This window comes from Malania oleifera, chromosome 9, assembly GCF_029873635.1.
Source record: "Malania oleifera isolate guangnan ecotype guangnan chromosome 9, ASM2987363v1, whole genome shotgun sequence".
In the NCBI taxonomy this organism is placed as follows: Eukaryota; Viridiplantae; Streptophyta; class Magnoliopsida; order Santalales; family Ximeniaceae; genus Malania; species Malania oleifera.
Window position 1 is genome coordinate 85,879,659 of NC_080425.1, and position 20,346 is coordinate 85,900,004.

General features: G+C 33.1%; 1 protein-coding gene across 5 annotated transcripts in view; it reads left to right on the forward strand.

Moving 5' to 3' along the window:
- The first annotated feature begins 16,326 nt into the window (after positions 1-16,326).
- LOC131164495 (uncharacterized) overlaps positions 16,327-20,346 on the forward strand; it is a 66,403-nt gene continuing 62,383 nt past the window's right edge. For 2 of the 5 annotated variants that reach the window (XM_058121742.1, XM_058121743.1), the window contains exons 1-4: positions 16,327-16,897; positions 17,613-18,012; positions 18,098-18,169; positions 18,301-18,363. In XM_058121742.1, coding sequence (XP_057977725.1) covers positions 16,524-16,897; positions 17,613-18,012; positions 18,098-18,169; positions 18,301-18,363 — 909 coding nt within the window. In that variant the 5' untranslated portion in view covers positions 16,327-16,523. Of the gene's footprint in view, positions 16,898-17,557; positions 18,013-18,097; positions 18,170-18,300; positions 18,364-20,346 lie in introns of all 5 variants that reach the window. The other 3 variants (XR_009139273.1, XM_058121744.1, XM_058121745.1) reach the window with 2 other exon arrangements.

Sequence of the window (20,346 nt, forward strand, 5' to 3'; positions counted from 1 at the left end):
TCACAAATTAATAATCAAACTGAATTAACAAAATTGATCTTTTATAACGAATTAATTCGATAGATACCGAATATTGCATCTTCATATGTGAGGGAGAAAGTTAAGAAATAATTAAATATTCAATGAAGAATTCAAAATGCTAACTATTTAATCTAGGTTCATATAAATGGCTAGACATGTAATCACTCTTAAATGCAATTTATTTAATAAATAATAAAAAAACTTTACAAGTGTAACACACAAAGAAATGAGTATTACATACCAAGAGAGATAGAGAGAGATTTTACATGCAGAGAGAGAGAGAGAGAGAGAGAGAGAGAGAGAGAGATGCATTGTGGCCATTAACCTTAATTTTTCCTTCAAGGGATAAACTAATATGAAGGATGGACAATAACACTTTTTTTTCCTAGCGGATGGACATGCTTGCTCAAAATTATGACTCAAAACAATGAAAGAGAAAAAATAATAAAAGAAGCATAAGATAGAAAAAAAAAAAAAATATAAAGGCTTGTCCAAACCTTTAGAAATTAGCCTAATTTTACAACAACAAAAAAGAAAAAAACTTTTTCAAGCCCTAAAAGTTAAAACATACCTTTAAATAGTTTACAAATTTTTACAATTTATTACACCTTTTGTTGACACAAGGAAACCTTGTGGATGGTTTTTCTCCAACTCCCAATGCAAGAGGCACACTTATCTTTCAACACTAAAATGAAAATACAAGTGAAATTTGAATATATAAATAATATTCACTTTTGCCTTTGTTCTTTAAAGTAGGGTACATGTTAATATGATCACGGCTTTGTATTTATGTCCTATTTGAAATTCGAAAAATATGGAGAAAATGAAAGGAAGATATTTAAAATTCAACATTTTTGTATTTAATTATAATGGAAATGAAAAGGAACATAAAAAATATGTCAATTTATAAATAAAAATTTAATTTTACACATAATTCATATTTATTTTTTCTAATTTCGAATAATATCAAAACAAACTTTTATTTTTAATGATATTTAATATAAAAGGAAAATACAATGAGAAATGAGTTCCTTTCTTATTTTCCTTCTCTTTCATTTTTCAAAAAAAAATCATGAATCCAAATGGACTTTTAAGCTTATGATGCAATAATTATTGCGATAAGTAATGATATATAAAGTTTAAGTTATAACAAGTCTCATTGTCATTTAACTATGTTTTTGATAAAAGTGATTTCTTTTAGGTATTCGTAGTAAGAATTGTATTCAAATGTTAGGATATTTTTATTATTAACAAATCACATGATGCAACAATATGACAGATTGTGCAATGAGTTCGGATATTTATAAGAAATCGCATGCACATTGCCCTTTTTAAGTACTGTAGATAAAAATAATTAAATTAGATTAGCAAAGTTTATTTTAAAAATGGAAATTACAAGCTTGTATAAAAGAAGTTATAAGCCAATTTAAACCATAATAATAACATATTACACGAATTTGGATTTGCATGAACTGTCAACAAGACTATATGTAGTACAATGACGTGGTTCATATTTATTTTTGTTCGAATTTATTAATTAAAGGACCATTTGTTATGAATGATTTTGACATTACCAATTTGATCTTGTAGCATTGTCTTTTGAACACTTCTAATTCTAGGTGCTCCTTTTTCTATTTCGGCTTGATTTTGAACGTAAAAAGCATAGCAGCCCCAAGGTGAGTAGATCTACTCTTCCTTATTAACTTCTTATTTAAAAGTTCTTTAATTTCTTTTTTACAATATTCGAGTAACTCATGATTCATTTGAATAGGCATTGCTTTTGTAGGTATTTTGTCTTCAGTAAAATCTTTAACATACGATAGTCGTACCATATGTTTTTTCCTTGACCAAAATGCATTAGCTAGATTTGAGCAAACTTCCTTTTATAATTTTTCTTTAAATTGATCAACTTTACTTTTGATTTCTGAGGTTTGAATTCTTTCTTCTATTTTTTTATGATAAATTTCTTTAGATAATTGTTTAATATGTTTTTTTTTTTTTAATCAAATTAGATCTTTTGACTGCCAAATCCTTTAAGGTATTGACTTCTTTTTCTTTAATTTTTTCTATGAATTTAAATGTAATCTTTTGACCACTAATTTTTGTATGTATACCTTTTTCATCAACCTGAAATGGGTATATAAGCATAAAGAAAGGTGTTCCTAAAATAATTTCCTGTTGTATATTTTTGACAAGTATGAATGTTGTTTTTAGACATATTTCTTTTATTGCATTTGGGAAAACTGTTGAAATTGTTACTTTGTAATAAACTCGATATATCATTTCTAAGTTCGATGATCTTGAATCATATTATAATTTTTTGTTTGTATGTCTAATGTTAATAATTTATAAATCGATTCATCATGAAGATTTGCCTTAATGTTTGGATAACATTCAAAATAGAATGGACCTTTAGCTATGTTTGATTCTAACACTCCTAACAAGGAATCGTTAAACTCATGATATCTTGCGTCTCTAAGTAAGACACATATTGGTTTGTTAAGATCTGCTCTTGTTAAGGCAAATAGTCCTACTTGGACCATTTCAATATGAATTCTATCATATTTTGATCTAAAGGCTTCTAAATCTTTTATCCTTAAATGTCTCTTCTCTTGTCTGGCTTCATTCATAACTAAGGAATCTGTCTTGTTAACAATTTTGACCAAATATTTTTCATTTACTTCTAAGGCACCCTTTTGTTTAATTACTTATGCTTCTGTTCTGGACATCTTCCAGATTTCTTTTGGATTTTGTTTTGGGTAAGTCTTTTCCATTCAATTTGCTAATCTGTAACGACCTGCCTAGTTATCTGATTTTTTTTTTATTTTATATATCAACACTGTAATAATTATCATACTCTAATACCATAACATTATCCTAGGCAGCGAGAAGTATAATACAAATGAACATTTCCATACATAATGATTTACCCTACTGTACAATACCAGAGTGCTATCATGTTACCCAAAAGAATATATACATGAGTTACTAAATCCCCAAAATTGCCCTCAGCTAGTTAGGGCAAATACAAAAAAACCCTCCACTGTACTCACTTTGCTGTTAGGGCACTACAGACGCCCCTCTACCTGCGAGCCTGATCTGCTCGCCTACCTGAATCACCTGAAAAATGTTAAATCAACTGGGATGAGCCAACGCTCAGTAAGGCTATATATGTTATTACTAGTGTGTGGCAAGTGAGTCATCATATCATAAAAATTTGTTTCCATATAATCATGTACATCTGGATCTATAAATACAGTATAAATCATGATATTCATTACCAATTTCATGTCATTTAACACATCTGTATTTAAGTTAATATTCAAAATACTTTTTAACATACATAGTAATTCCCTTGTCTTTGTAAATCATAATATACATAATAATAACTATAAAACTTCCCCTGTGGATATCTGTATGTTATGATTTAACCCCTCATGACAGGGTTGTGCGGCCCATAGGCAGGATCTACACTGGCTGGCCGACCAGGTAAATCACTATACTCCCTCGGTCGATCTGCCCACCTCTACCCATATCTGATGGGGAGCCTGTTCACGTCAAGGGCACTATACGATCGACTTACAGCCTATTATCTGAATAAGCGATTGCACTCTGTAAACTGTATACTGCATGTAGCTATGATACCGTACTTTGTAAACTGTATGGTCCAATAGGGTCTGATACTATATACATAATCTTATATACTCTTTCACTGTTTTCATCATGTTTTCAAAATTACCATAACACTTTCTTTCTGTACTGTAGATACTGTAACTGTAGCACTTCGATGCTACCTCTGTATAACTGTATATATATATATATACTCTATAAATGCTCTATCTGTATACTCTGTATGTTATGGTAATAGAAAACATGGCATGCTTTAAATTCTATAAATCATAGTACTGGAATTATATAATCATAATATTGAATCCGTAATTTGTATAATCATGATAATAAAATCCGTAAAATCATGGTACTGTAATTCACATAATCATAGCACTGAAATACATAAAATCATGAAACTACAGTTCATAAAACATACTCCCTTATTACATACATATACTCAAGCCACAACATATTGTAATACATAATTTTCGTAAATAAATACACTGCATAATTTTTAGAAATTTCCTAGCATAGCATATATCCCTTACCTTATCTCTGAAAAGCCCCTACTGTACTTTAGCCCGATACCCACAGGGCCTCCTACAAAACACCCTGAAACCAATATTTTCCAAAACTAAACATCAGTATTTTTTCGTCTCTAACATTTTCTCTAACTGCCACAATGCCAAAAGGAGACTAAAAGGTCTTACTCTGAATTTGGGATGATTTCCAACTCTAATTTCCAGATGATCCGCTTCGGTAGATGCGTAGAGAACTCTGCCAGGAGCATCGTGGTAGTTTTGGATCGTCGATCTGGCTACTGGTGGGGCCGAAAATGAAGAGAGAAGGGAGAGAGAGTCGTAAGAGAAAGAGAGGAGAGAGAGAGCGACGAGAGAATGAATAAAAATCCCGTCTTTCCACTATTTATACAGCTCGGCTCGTCGATGAGACACGTCAATTCGTCGACGAAGCCCTGTGTTCATTGACGAAATTCAGGCTATCCCAAAATCCCTCTCGATACTTTCTCGTCGACGAAGCCCTGTGTTCGTCGACGAAATTCTGAAGGCCTTCGTTGACGAAACCCTGTGTTCATCGACGAAGCTTGGAAATTTCTTGTATTTTTTATTATTTAATATTATCTCCAAAATGCAATGTCGTCGACGAAGTCTACGACCTCTTTCTGTTTCAGTATCTATTTTCTCTCCCTCTTATTATTATTAACATGCTATTATTCGGGTCACTACATAATCTTTTTTCAATTTTTTCTAATGAAACTTGAATTTCTTTCTTGTCGGATCTTTTGCTTGATGTAGATTCTTTTTATTCCAATTTTACTTCTTTCAAGAACTTTCCATTTTTCTTGATATTTTGAACCAATCTATCCATGATCTTCCTAAATTTTTCTTTAGTTTTACAAGTTCTATTTTTTCCTAATCAAGACCACCACCGAGACCACCCTAGATGCTCTCTTGGCTTAACGGGCTGACCAATGCTTACTGAAAATAAAACATGCGATTTTCAGAAAAATTTTGAAAAGATGATGAATAGTTCTGACTCTGATACCAAATTCTCCTAATCATTCACTAAAGTCATCACGGGATCCTTGCAAGATAAGTGAGCTGACGCAAAGAGACAAATAACTTTAATTATTGGTGACAACACATGGATGACTGCATTTGTGTGGAGACCCACCACCTTCAATTAATTTAATAAAAGAAAATACAACCCTAGCCAAAAGGTGGATAGGTATAAAAACTTTGAATAAATCTTTAGACAACCGGAATCTTTCTTTTGATAAGATTTTGAATAAAGCTGAATGTAACCGTACTTTTGATAAATGGATGCAGAAATTTGTCGTCTTTTTATAATTAAAAATTCTTTAGATTAAGGCTTTTTTGCAATAGGTAACTTCAAAGAAGTTTCTTCTTGATCGCTTTGAACAAATTTGTACCACCTATCGATGTCAGATCCCAAGAGATTGAAATCAATGGCTTTGGGAGACTCTTTATCTTTTGACGAATCAGAGTTGTCTGATTCGAGTTGTGCAAGCATCTTGAGTAATTTCGACTTTGCAGTTGATTTTGTCTTCCTTGATGATACTGTTGACATAGTATCATCGTTTTCAAACACTTTCTTCTGGTCTTTTGATGCAGTATAAGAATGTTCAGGACAAAGTGACTGAGCAAGCCATGCTTGAACCTTTCCTTTAGGCATGGAGAACTTATCCCATCAATGGACCTTGAAAATCCTTCGAAAAGTTTTTGAGTGGCCTGATGAACTTTCTTCAGGAGGAACCATAACATAGTCCCAACATGTGATCCAGGTAATCATGAATATTGAACAAAAAAATAACAAACTTGCAAAGGCTTTTGAGAATTCAGAAGGGAGCTTGAAATTCTTTTGAAATAACTTTAAATCATTTTGAATAACTTGAGGAAAATTTTCTTTTTCTGGACCAAAGAAATTAAACCAAGTGAGGAACCTTCTGAGAAAGTGTTTGATAATCTTTTGATCAAAGTAAATAAACCATGAATGAGTAAAAAAAAATTCCCTTAAACTTCTTGGAGACGCGTGGGTGCTGACCCCACTCAAAAGGAGTAATAATCTTTAAAAATTTTATTTTTGAAAAATTGATTTTTGAAGCATCTTGCAAATCATAAGTATGATCAATTATGACTGAATTTTTTTTAACCAAAATGAGTTCATAATATCTTATGTTCTTTAGGGTGTCCGGAGTGTCAAAATGACAACCCTAAAAGTAGCATTTTTTGATAACTTCAAAGGGGGAAAATGAATCCCATTCAGGCTCAATGGGAAACAGATCTTCAAAGATATCTTTAATAAAGTATCCTTTTGAAAACTTCTGAGAAGGAGATTGTTGAGGGGAAGGCAATTACCCTTCCATGATTTCTCTGAAGGATGGGGTTTGTAGGTTTGATGGTCTTATGAGAGGTGAATACCTATTGTAAACAGGGATTCCTTTTGACGGTTTTGAAGGTGAGGCTTTTGAAGGGATAATTTCTTTTGAGTAATAATCACTAGCTTTCTGTCTTATAGCCATTTTTACCCTGTAAAAAGTCTCTTGTTAAAAAATTTGGTATCGAATTTGAAGAACCTTTAATAAATTCAATTTTGAAATCAAAAACAGAAAGAATGGCTTGCCAACGGGAAAAAAACTGTTTTGAAACCAAAATTTTGACATTTTTTTCTCAAATGTCTTTTGCACTTTTACAATTAACTCAGAGTAAAAATTCTTTGTTAAATAAATCATCTTGAAATTTTTGAATACATAAAACGATTGATAAAATCTCCTTTTTAACTATTAAGTAATTAACTTGAGGTCCTGACCAGGCACCTGAATGAAATCTAACCAGGGTTTCTATTGAATCTATTTTTTGCTTAAGAATACGTCTAAATCCAATATTAGAGGCATCAGTTTCTACAATCATAAAAGCTTTTGGGTCAGGTAAACTAAGACATGGTAAGCTTTTGACTAAATTTTTGACTTTAACTACAACTTGAGTATGTTATCTGTCCACGCAGGTGGATTCGTTTTTAGTCTTTTGAATAATGGTTTTAGTATGGTGAATTTTGTATAAGGATTGAAAATCTCATTCATAATATTTTGAAATTCAGATGGAGCATTTTTTAATCCAAAGGGCATTACATTCCATTCAAAATGGTCAAATGGGATAATAAAACAGTTTTGTATTTATCTTCTTCAGCAATCTGTATTTGCCAAAATTTAGATTTCACATCAAATTTGAATAAATTGCAGCTGTACATAATCTATTTAGTAAAATTTTTTTATTAGGTTTTGGATACCTAATCCATTGAAGGGCTTTATTCAAAGGTTTGTAGTTTATGACAAGTCTAGGTTCTCCTCTTTTTATTTTTTTTAGGTATTCGTAGTAAGAATTGTATTCAAATGTTAGGATATTTTTGTTATTAACAAATCACATGATACAACAATATGATAGATTGACCAATGAGTTTGAATATTTATAAGAAATCGCATGCACATTGCCCTTTTTAAGTCCTGCAGATAAAAATAATTAAATAAGATGAGCAAAGTTTATTTTAAAAATGAAAATTACAGGCTTGTATAAAAGAAGTTATAAGCCAATTTAACCCATGATAATAACATATTACACGGATTTGGATTTGCATTAACTGTCAACAAGACTATATGTAGTACAATGACGTGGTTCATATTTATTTTTGTTCGAATTTATTAGTTAAAGGACCATTGGTTATCATTGTCAAATATAAGAAAATGAAAAGTAGAAATAAAAAAACTAATGGCTTTTTGACTAATATTTCTAAAACTAAATAAAGTAAAAAATGTTGATCGAGCAAACTCTCAATTTTCTCTTCAAATAAAAGACAATTTAAAATATGGCTAAAATAATAAAATAGATACTATAAAAAATTAAAATATTATGATAAAAATGAAAATATTATAATTATTTCAATTAATTATTATATTTCAAAACTCCGTTTTAGTGTTAAAAGAAAAATCTCATTGTACACGACAATTAAAAAATAATAAAAATATTTTAAAGTGATTTTTATTATAGATTTCAAATATTCATAAATTTCATGGATATTTTTAGATTTTTAAATTTACATCATTATTTAATTTTAATTTTAATTTAAAATTATGTAAAAATAAACAATTTAATTTACAAAATTTAATATTGAGTAATAAATATTTTTAGAAAATTTAAAAAATAAATTAAAATAAACAAATAATTTTTATTATTTACAAAATAATAAATAATAGAAGCATAAACTAATACAACAACAACAAAACCAAGTTTTAAGTCCCATTAAGTGGGGTCAGTTATATGAATCATTTTCTGTCAATTTATACGATCATGAACCATTTCTTTTGACAGATTCAGAGATATTAAATCTTTGCTCACTATCTCTCCTCCCAAGTTATTTTAGGTTTACCCCTACCCCTTCTACTTCCCCCCACAGTAACCAACTTACTTTTCCTTATTGGTGCACTATGTAGCCTGCGTTGCAAATGTCCATACCATCTGAGTCGTCCCTACCTTATCTTATATTCTATTACACCTAACTTACCGTGAATATGTGCACTCCTTAATTTATATTTCAATGTTATACCACTCATCCATCTAAGCATTCTCATCTCACTAACTTTTACTTTTTGGATATTATTTCTTCGTCGCCCAACATTTTGATCCATATAGCATAGCTGGTCTTATAGCTGCCCTATGAAACTTTCCTTTCAATTTTAAGGATATTCTACAATCATATATCACACTTGAACCACTGCTCCATTTTACCCAACCTGCTTTAACTTTGTGCATTATATCATTTCAATTTCTTCTTCAACTTGCATAATAGATCCAAGGTATCGAAATCTACAAGTGCTATTTATTTCTTCATCATCAAGTTTAATTTTGTTTCCAATATTCCTCGTATCATTACTAAAATTATATTTCATATATTCTATCTTATTTCTGCTTATCCTAAAGCCTCTAGATTCCAAAGTTTTTCTCCATCATTCTAACTCAACCTCTACTCCGTCCCTATTTTCATCAATTAATACAATATCATCTGCAAACAACATACACTATGGAACCTCCTTTTGAATACTATTAGTCAATTGGTCTATCATTAAAGCAAAAAGATAAGGACTCAAAGCAAATCCTTGATATACACCTGTGGTGATTGGAAAGTTTATAGTTTTTCCATCTATAGTCCTTACATTAGTCATTACTCCAGCGTACATATCCTTAATGACTTCAGTATACACATACATTTTTTTTTCTAAAACCCACCATAGAACTTCCTTAGGTATCCTATCATATGCTTTCTTAAGGTCAATAAATATCATGTGTAACGACTAGAAAATTTTTTGCTCAATTACTCTAATACCACCTGTAATGACCTGAACATTTCATACAACGGAAGTGGGGATAAATTATTATCAGTGTGTGGCAAGTGAGTTGTCAAGTAAGCAAGATATAACGATTCATTATTGCACTTTTACTGTAATATCATAAATACTGTTCTCACACTTATATACATATATCTGAAAATACATATTTTCATTTCACAACATATTTTAACTCACCAAATACTTTATTCTCATGAATCTATATGCATACTTGTAATACTTGTAACTTGGTTTAGAATCATATTCCGTATGCATTCATAACCTAGTATAGATTCACAATTCTATACAAATAATCATAACTCTATACAACACTGTTGCACCATATTACTACATAAAATTATCGTAACATAATTCTATAACAATTTTTCAAAACATAATACTGCATAGATCTGTCATATCATAATACTATATAGAATTGTCGTATCATAATTTCATAATAATCTGCTATACTCATCCTCATGCTGACTTGTATACGAGGAGGGTAACCTCATACTGGTCCGCATAAGAGGGTCCCTGCTATACTCATCCTCATGCTGACCCATATACGAGGAGGATATAACCTCATGCTGGTTCGTATACGAGGAGGGACTCTGCTATACACATCCTCATGCTGACTTGTATATAAGGAGGGTAACCTCATGCTGACTCGTATACAAGGAGGGACTATACTCTATACTCATAACTCTATATAACACTGTTGCACCATATTACTGCATGAAACTATCGTAACATGATTCTATAACATTCTGTCATGATATAATACTGCCCAGATCTGTCATTTTATAATACTTAATAAAATTGTCATATCGTAATTCTGTAAGGAACTGTCATATCATAGCTCTATAATAATCTGCCATACGCATCCTCATGTTGACCTGTATACGAGGAGGATAACCTCATGCTGACCCATATACAGGGAGGGACTCTGCTGTACTCATCCTCATGCTGACCCGTGTACGAGGAGGATACAACCTCATGCTGGCCCGTATACATGGAGGGACTATACTCTATAACCATAACTCTATATACAATCGTCCTTTATACTAATCACAGCATAAAGCCGGTCATATCATAACTTACCAAACATAACATTTCTTCTCTATTAACATAATATTTTTAAACCATAGTTCATGTATTGTTGTTTTACGATTTTTCTAAAAACATATTATAACATGCTTATTCTGGAAAATCGTAGTATTTTGATATAACATAATTTTCATTGAAAATCATACTCATGCCACACAAGTATAAGTAATATTCTAAATGAAAATTTGCCCTGATATCATATTCTCTAATAATACATATTAAATCTATTTTCCTGTTCAACAACAGTATTCCCAAACATTGTACTATAACTTATGTAATTTCTAAAAATAAATGCTATATCATATTTATTTACTCATGGCACACACTTGAGTGATAATTCAGGTATAATGATCAGCCTAGAATACCTATATTACTATATACTTTTGCTGGAAATAATCATATACTCAACTCTAAAATCTTACTTAAATTCAACAATTAATTTTTCCCTTGAAATACATATAATAATTAATTCAAACTTTTTATTATCTTAAGCCTGATAATTCGGCAAAATCATATTTAATATTTCCATAATCACATGCTCTATTTAATCAGTTAAACTTCTGAAAATACTTGACATAATTTATTCCCCTTACCTAACTGGCTAGGAGGCTCGCCTTCAACTTTATTTGCACGCCCCTGACGTATTATCCTCAAAATCCTGAGCTCTTGGAAAGATATCCGTTAGGGTCCTCAACCCATGCCTACAGGGTCCCAAAAACATCCTAACCTTGAAAATGTAACACCCTAATTTTACTTTACAAAATTCTAGTATATTCTCATACAACACAAAATCTAAACCCAAATGAGCCTGATAATATTGAAAATAGTCACATAATCTACTTACCCTAATTTTGGGATGATGCCCAAGTTGGTTTAACCAACAATCTACTCCAGCAGACTTGTAGAGAATCTCCCTAGGATCAATGTGGCGACTTTTGATCGTCGAAACAGGGCGAGAAATCTAAAAAGAAGTAGAGAGAGTTGTGTAGGAGAGAGAGAAAGCTGAGAGAAAATGATTTCTCTCGCTGAAATGTGGTTTTCAACTATTTATAAACCTCCTGTCACGTGGCCTTATTGACGAGCCACAATACCTCGTCGACGAATCCAAGAAGGGAGTTCATCGACGAACTCATATCCTCGTCGATGAATTTCAAGCCCTGAGATCAGCCCTCTCGGTAAATTATCATCGACGAGACATGTGTCCACATCGACGTGCCCAAGAAGATGACTCGTTGACAGGCACTTTGCGCTCGTCGACAAGACCCAGCTGAGGCCCCCTTTGAAAACTTTTTTTCCCTCTTCTTTCTTTATTATTTAATTTCTATAATTATTCGAGTTACTACAATATGCAAGACCCTCTTGTTTTCCCTAAACTTTTTCATTAATCTTCTTAAAAGATATATAACTTTTGTGGTAGATCTCCGAGGCATAAAACCAAATTAATTTTTTTAAACCTTCGTTTTTATCCTTAATCTCTGTTCAACTACCATTTCCTATAGTTTCATCATATGCCTCATAAGTTTAATTCCACGATAGTTTATTACAATTTTGAATATCTCATTTATTTTTGTATATAGGAATTAAAGTGCGTTTCTTCCATTCATCTAATATTTTTTTAGTTTTTATGATTGTATTAAATAAATTAGTTAACTATATAATTTCGTTATTACCTAAACATTTCCAAACTTCAATTAGGATGTTATCGAGTCCCATAGATTTCGTTTTTTTTTTTTTTAAATCTTTTTTAGTGCAAACTTAACTGCATTAACTATAATTTTGCAAATAAATCTCATATTTTTAGTTTTTTCTTCATTTGATAATTCTAAATTTAAGTCTTCTATTTGGTTTTCATTAAACAACTTACTAAACTAACTTCGTCATCTTTCTTTAATGTCTTCGTTTTTAACCAAGACAGTATCATCCTCACTTTTTATACATTTTATATTTCTTAAGTTCTTACTCTTAATTTTTTTAACTTTAGTAAGTTTAAATATATCTTTTTTTCCTTCTTTTGTATTTGATCTATCATACAAACTATTGAATGATCTGTGTTTAGCTTCACTAACAACCTTTTTTGTATTTTTCCCTGCCTCTTTATAATACTTTTCAAAGTTATCCATGTTCCTACATTCTTGCCATGTTTTATACTAAATTCTTTTTGTCTTTATGGCTTTTTATACACCTTTATCCCACCATCAACTTTCTTTGCTATTCAATAATCTTCCCCTTGATTTACCTAAAATCTCTTTTACTATCTTTTTAATAGAGCTAATTAATTTACTTCAAAGAGTATTTGTATCTATCTCATCCCTATAATCCAATGCTCATCTTTGATAATTTTGTCCTTAAATTTTATTATATTTTCTCTTTTTAGGTTTCACCACATAGTTCTCTTACACTGGTTTATTGTATCATTTTTCTTCAAATTTTTAATACATATATTTAACACTAAGACTTTATGTTGTGTGATTAGACTTTCATTTGGAATAACTTTACAATCCTTACATGATAAATGATCTACCCTTCTAGTTAAAAATAAATAAATATTTGACTTCTATTTTGTCCACTTTTAAAGGTTATTAAGTGTTTTTTTCTCTTCTTAAAACAAGTATCCATTATATTAAAATTATATGATAGAGTGACGTGTAACATCATTTCCACATACTCATTTTTGTCTCCATATGCATATCCTTTATCTATCCTCTCATAATTTTTATTATCCCTTGCAATGTGTCCATTTAGATTTCATCTTATAAATATTTTCCGAGTCCTTGGTATGCCTTGTATAACACTATCCATATCTTCCCAAAATTGTCTCTTAAGATTTTTTGCTAAGCCGACTTAAGGAGCATGAGCACTAATTGTAACGACCTGCTTATATACTCATATTATATAAGCAAAATAAATAAAACAGTCAACCCGAACTCGTGGGTAACGAGGGCACCTATCCTTCACAGCGGAAACCTAGACAACAGTAAATATAAATCACATTCTCAAAATCATAGAATACATAATATCAGAGTTAATTATTATCCATCATGTTCTGTATTTATATACAATCTCCAAAATACCCAAAAACACAAAAAAGTATTTCCTAGGATCCTACAACAAAAACCATTGATCCTAACACAACACTTATCCTCCCAGCAGGGAAGCTCAACTCACTCAGCGGCGGCCCTGACTCGCCAGTCTCTTCGGGTTTCCTGAAATAATTTAAACTTGGGGTGAGACACCTCTCAGTAAGGGTAGATAAATTAAAATCAGTTGTGTGACAACATGAATATTTAATACTGTAATACATATATCATACATTTCACATATCATAAAACATAAATCGTAATAAGGTTAGATAAACATATGATTTCATACTTCTAAACAATCATACTAATCATGTATTATCTGATATATTCTATAATACTGAAAACTACCCAGGATGAATAGCTAACCGATGTCATGTATTACCCCCCATGACGGGTTGTGCAGCCTGAAGGCGAGACCCTACAATGGCTGGTCGACCACTGTCGAGTCAAAAATATCTGTAAGTACGATGGGCCCGCCACACCTTGGTCCGGACTGCCAGGTGGACGCTTGCACTCTACACTGAAAGTCACATCGACTATTCATCTCCTACCCCCTCGTGGGGTGGTTAACACAAATCTGATCATAGATATCTGATCTATAAGTTACGGTACCGTGCTCCTGAAGCTGAACTAAACTAACATTCGGATTCTGATAACATATAGTATATAAACACACACTGTTTATCGTAAATCAAATAATAGCATTTTCTGAATCATACATTAACATAATAATAACGGCCTTGCGGCGAAAATATGAATAAATACAGCCTTGCGCCGAATAACATGAGTAAATACGGCCTTGCGCCGAACATAACATTTATTCTGAAATCATAATTTACTGCGTTTATCATGTTATTTTCGAAAATATTTGTAAACATGTTTATTTTGTAAATTTAACTTAACATGGTATAATATATATATAAAATAGTATTCATGCCACACGAATTGAATAAAACTGTATATTCCATTCTGAAATCACATTTCCTGTACAATTGCAGTATTTTACCAAACTTACATTTTCTCAATTATACTCATATATAATCACATGCTTTCTAAAAATTATTTTACTATTAAATAATAGTAATTTCAGTGGAAAATAACTGTTTTAATTTATCCCCTTATCTGACAACTGAAAAGCCCTCTATAATACGGGTCTTACACTCGTAGGAAACCTTAAGCAGTACCCTAAATGATAATTCCCATAACTAAACTTCAGTAGTTATTCGGGTACATCATTTCCTTCAACTGTGGAAAGACTAAATCTCAAATAAAAAGTCTTACCTCAACTTAAGGATGAATTTTAATGGAGTTCCACCGATGATCCGCTCCGGCAGATTTGGAGAGAACTTTCCCAGGAGCGTCATGGTGGCCTTAAATCGATTTGGCGAGCGACAGAGTCGAAATTGATAAAAGAGGAGGGGAAGACCGTAGAGAGAGGAAAGAGGAAGAGTTTCTATAAATTTATGTGTAAAAAATTTAAGTTTCAACTATTTATAGGGCCGGGTTCGTCGACGAGACACATCATCTCGTCAACGAGTCCTGTAGAAAGTTCGTCGACGAACCTGTACCCTCGTCGACGAATTTCAAATTTCCCCAAAATCCTCTCTCGGTATCTTCTCGTCGACGAAAGTTGCCTTCATCGACAAGACCCTCTTGCACCCTCGTTGACGAATCCCCTGTGTTCGTCGACAAGGACCTGATAAGTTTTCCTCGGTTATTACTCCTAAAGTGCAATGTCGTCGACGAAGTTTGCTGCCTCATTCTGTTTCTGTTTCATTTTCCCTTCCTCTCTATTATTTAAATACCATTATTATTCGGGTCATTACACTAATAATATTTATTATCTCTTGTCATAATACCATCTTGAATTTTATAATTCTATCAACTACTCTATTTACATCAACAATACTATCTTTTAAGTTATTATCTATAATAATTCCTACTATATTCTTATGTTTTTCTCTTCTAGTATATCAAAGTTTAAATCTTAATTTATCAATTTCTCTTACTTTCTCCCCCGCCCACTTAGTTTATTGAAGGCAAATTATATTAATTCTTCTTCCGATCATTGTGTGTACAATTTTCATACTTTTACCCATTAGTATCCCTATATTCCAAGTTGCTAATCTACTTATAGTTTCCTAAACTAACGTCTTTACCTACTCACGTCAATAATGATGCAGGAACCCTTGCAAACTTGACACTGTACTGCGTGCTGACACGACGCGTTGCTTCGAGGCGGCAAATTTTACGTCGCTCACAAATTTTTTATTACACCCGAGTGGTACAAGTGCAATACGTCGCTCGTAGGGGACGCCCAACAAATATTCGCTAAGAATTCATATCATAGTGATTAGACAAATTTTACGCTCACTTTCAGCTACCTAACACAACTCTTCTCCTTTATTCGTGTTTGAGATCAGTCGTGTGTGAAAAAAATAAGATTATAAATAAATGTATTGTCATACTAATTTGTTTTCACTAAAGTGAAAACAAAAAATAAACATTAATAATAATATCAGTCCGTCCGAAAGGATGTGGGAAAAAAACATTCGTGGGGAGAGAATAATATTTATGCTCTTACTCCTATCAATTATTGTCATCAACGAGAATTGAACCCTAGACCCCGATCCCAGCCGTTATCCGACTTCGCTGCCTCAAACATCCATCCAACGAACCACCCTCCTTCACCCGCCAAAACGACGAGAACGAGGAGGAGGACCACCACACACACTCTCTCTCTCCATGACTGAGCTCTTCTGCTCATTTTTCTGCTACAACACACGCTCCCAATGGACTCGATCACATCCTCAGCGCTAGAGGAGATATGCGTTTCCGGCCCTTCCGGTCTCCCTCTCGCCGAACTCTGGCCCAAGCTCCGCCCATCCGTTTCCTCCGCTGGCCTTGACTTTAGCTCCGGGGTCAAAGGCGCTCTCTGGTCCAGCCTCCTCCGCGTCCCCGCCCTCCAGTTTGCTGCTCGCGGTGTTTGCTATAGCGGCGGAGACCCTGCGGTTCAGCGTCTCGAAGAGGCGGAGAGGTTGGGGTTGAGCATTGTCGCCGCCGACCACCTTAGGGATAGCTTCCTTGGGCTTTATGATCTGCGGGCTGCTGATGCTGGCATTTGTCAGTCTCAGCGCTCTGCGCTCGGGCTTCTCGCCTCTGCTAGGTTTGTGCTGCTGAAGCTGGAATGCGAGCTCTTTTGGCAGTTTGAATTCAATTGTGTTGTGAGAGGGAGAGAGAGAGAGAGAGAGAGAGAGCCGTGTGATTTATTTGAAAAAGTTCAGACTTTTTTTTTATTGTTTTCAGAAGAGAGAGTAGAGATAGTTATTCGCGGCAATTCGTCTAAATTCTGCATTTGTTTGGCCGTTTCAATTAATGTGTTGAGGTGTTCTTTAAATGCCCCTTAAGAATTACAAGTTACTCTAGAAGGATGGATAAATTAGGATGGTTGAGAAAATAAGAATGTTGGAACTGAAAATTTTGAACTAATTAAGGACTTGAGGATGTTGTTTCTGTTGCTAGAGCCAATGACTGTTGGATAAATAATGTGTTATTTTTTTTTTCAAAAATAAATGTTGGAGCTGATAATTGTTTGATTGCTTTGGTTTAGTCAGTTTTAGTGGTTTCTGCCTGTGATTGTTTAGGTTCTGAGTTAAACATGATGTCCAGAAAGCCAGTGATTGTGGAATTGTATGGTTCCCATTAGTGCAATTCCTCATTTGTAGGTAGATTGCAAAGTACTCTTACGCGTGTGCTGTCAGCTGGAGTATATTTATTAAAATGGTTTTCTTTGAAATGTTCTAATTTTTTGTGCTAAGTGGCGCAGCAAAAATATGGTATGGCGACAATACAATGTTTGATAACACACTGGGCATTTGCAGAACCAATGGAATAACTCAAAGTCAACTTGCTAAAGAACTTGGCAAGAATGCAAACAACATGTTCTTTGTTGTGAGGAACCTTGAATGCCAAGGTTTGGTGACTAGACATTCAACAGTCATGAGAACCAAAAAAGCTTGCAGTGAAGGGGAGTCTAACAATAGCTCAGCTGTGACTACAAATATGATCTACTTATGTCGTTATGCGAAACATTTGGGCTCACAACAGAGGCTTGAAATTACAAAAGAGGATAAAAGTTTGGACAGTCTTGAGGATGTGGGTAGAAGTGCTATGGCTGGAGATGGTGCTGCAGGAGAGTGTGTCAAAGATGAAGTGCTTATAAATGATTATCTGCCTGCACTGAAAGCTATATGTGATAAACTCGAAGCAGCCAATGGCAAGGTTCATCATGATTAAGATGTGGTTATTTTCTCCTGTTCAATTTTATTCCATCATGCTTATTTTATTTTTTGACATTTTTTTGAAGGTTCTTGTCATCTCAGATATTAAAAGAGATCTTGGTTTTCGAGAAACACGTGGGCATAGACGTTGGAGACATGTAAACTTGAATTACCCTTTTAATAACTTAAACTCTTGGAGTTGCATCTTCTTGTTCTTCCCCTGCTTTTTTGGGTTGGCTATTTCCATTCTTTGACCATATTATTCATCACATTTATTTTTTGATGCCAGATTTGTAAGAAGTTGAAAGATGCTGGTGTTGTGGAAGAATTTTGTGCAAAAGTGGACGAAAAGGTAAACCTTTACTTTTTACTCACAAAATAATGCACTGGACTATTTTTTAGTTTGATATTGTCATGCCATGAATATATGTTTTGTTTGTTTTTAATAAATGTACTCTATGTTCACATGCCTCATTTTTGAAAGTGGAATAGTTAGTGTTAAAGCTTGATATACATTGTTGACCAACAACCTAACAGTTTAAGCTTTTAGGTAAAGTGGTTGTCTAACTTGGTATTAGATCAAGTTCCTAAGAGGTCCTAGGTTCTAGCTTTGTTACTGCATTTATTATGTGGTGTTTAAAAATTATTATATTCATTGTAATGGGTGTTATTTATTGATTGTTTATCTTTCCATGTGCTATTGGGTCGTAGTTGCAGGGGATTGTTAAAACTTGATATACATTGTTGACCTACAACCTTATAACTTAAGCTTTTAGGTGAAGTGGTATTTTAATAGTTTGCTTCTTCACGTTTGATCATGAATTCATGATTATTTTTTGTGCCAATTCATGGTTACTATTAATGGTTATTTAATCATTAGCTTTATTAGTTTATGTTAGAGTTATGTTAGTAAGTGTGAGTTAGTAATGGTATTATGGTCATTGGTATTGTACTTGACATATAAAGGAGGGACCTATCATTGAGGTTTGGTCTTCTATTTTACCCAATTATTTAACATGGTATTTGTTAGTTGTCCCAGCCCCGGGAGTATATAATCTAGAGGGGGAGTGAATAGATTCTTTTCGTGAAATACGTATTTTTCTACAAAATAAAAACTCTTGGTAAGATATAAGAAATTATATCGCAATATAAATATAAATCATGCACAAGATATAAAATAAAGAGTGTAAGGGAGAGAAAGAACAACACCGATATTTTTACGTGGTTTGGCACCAAGCTGACGTCCACGCCTTAGCACCAAGTCAAGAATTCCACAATCCACTAAGGATACTCCTTCACCGGCGGAGAAACCTTACAACTCCAGAACAAATCCCTACACTCGGGAACAAATCCCTACCGCGGTCACTAAGAGCCTTTGCTACGATTCACAAAGAACCTTACAACAATGGTTTACAAAGAACCTTACGAGAGATTGGAAATACAAATTAATGCTCCTTAAATTAGCCAATATGAAATACAACCAAATCCTCACTCTATTCTCTCAAGGAATGAATCTTACAAGATAAGTGAGCAAGAGAGGATTGAGCACTTGTGAAGAATAACTAAAATGCAAAGTGCAAAGTGCTTAGATTTTGGATAAAATGATATTTTTCACAAATATGATCAACAATGCTCAAAACTATGTTAATACAAGTTTAATAGCTTGTATTTATAGCCCAAGAGTCAAAGGAGCCGTTAGGGGAAAGAAAAATTATTTTATTTGGTAAACTAGCCGTTTTCCATCCGTTGGAGCGGTTCTGCCCGTTGGACTCGTCGACGAGCCCCCGCTCTCGTCGACTAGTCACACACTGTCACTCGTCGACGAATCCCCCGTGTTCGTCAACAAGTGCCTTGAATTGGAAAAAGTCATCAACATGAAAGTTGTGGCATTTTGTCTTAACTTTCCAGGGACACCAAGATCGTCCTTTTTGGACTTTTTTAGCAAAAGTTATGTCCCAAATACCGAAAGGTGTTCAGAACTCAAGGTTGCACTACGGTAGTGATGATTGCTTTGTTTTTCCTTGTCAAAAAGTTTTTAATGACTTAAAACATTCTTGGACAAAAGTATATAAAATATATTAAGTCTAATGAAGATTAAAACTTGTCCAAGTGAGTTTTCCTTTGAATATAAGATATCATATTTGAAAACTCGTTTCGATATCTTATATGCTTAGTATGCCCTTTATTGAAAATATACTTTACTTTCTTTGCACCCTTAGGACATAAGACTCGTTTTGACTCATTTGGACCAAGTATGAAAATGTTTGTAAAACCAAGATGTTAAAAACTTGTCCCTTTGAAAATAATGTTTGAGTTTAGGATTCATTTAACAAAC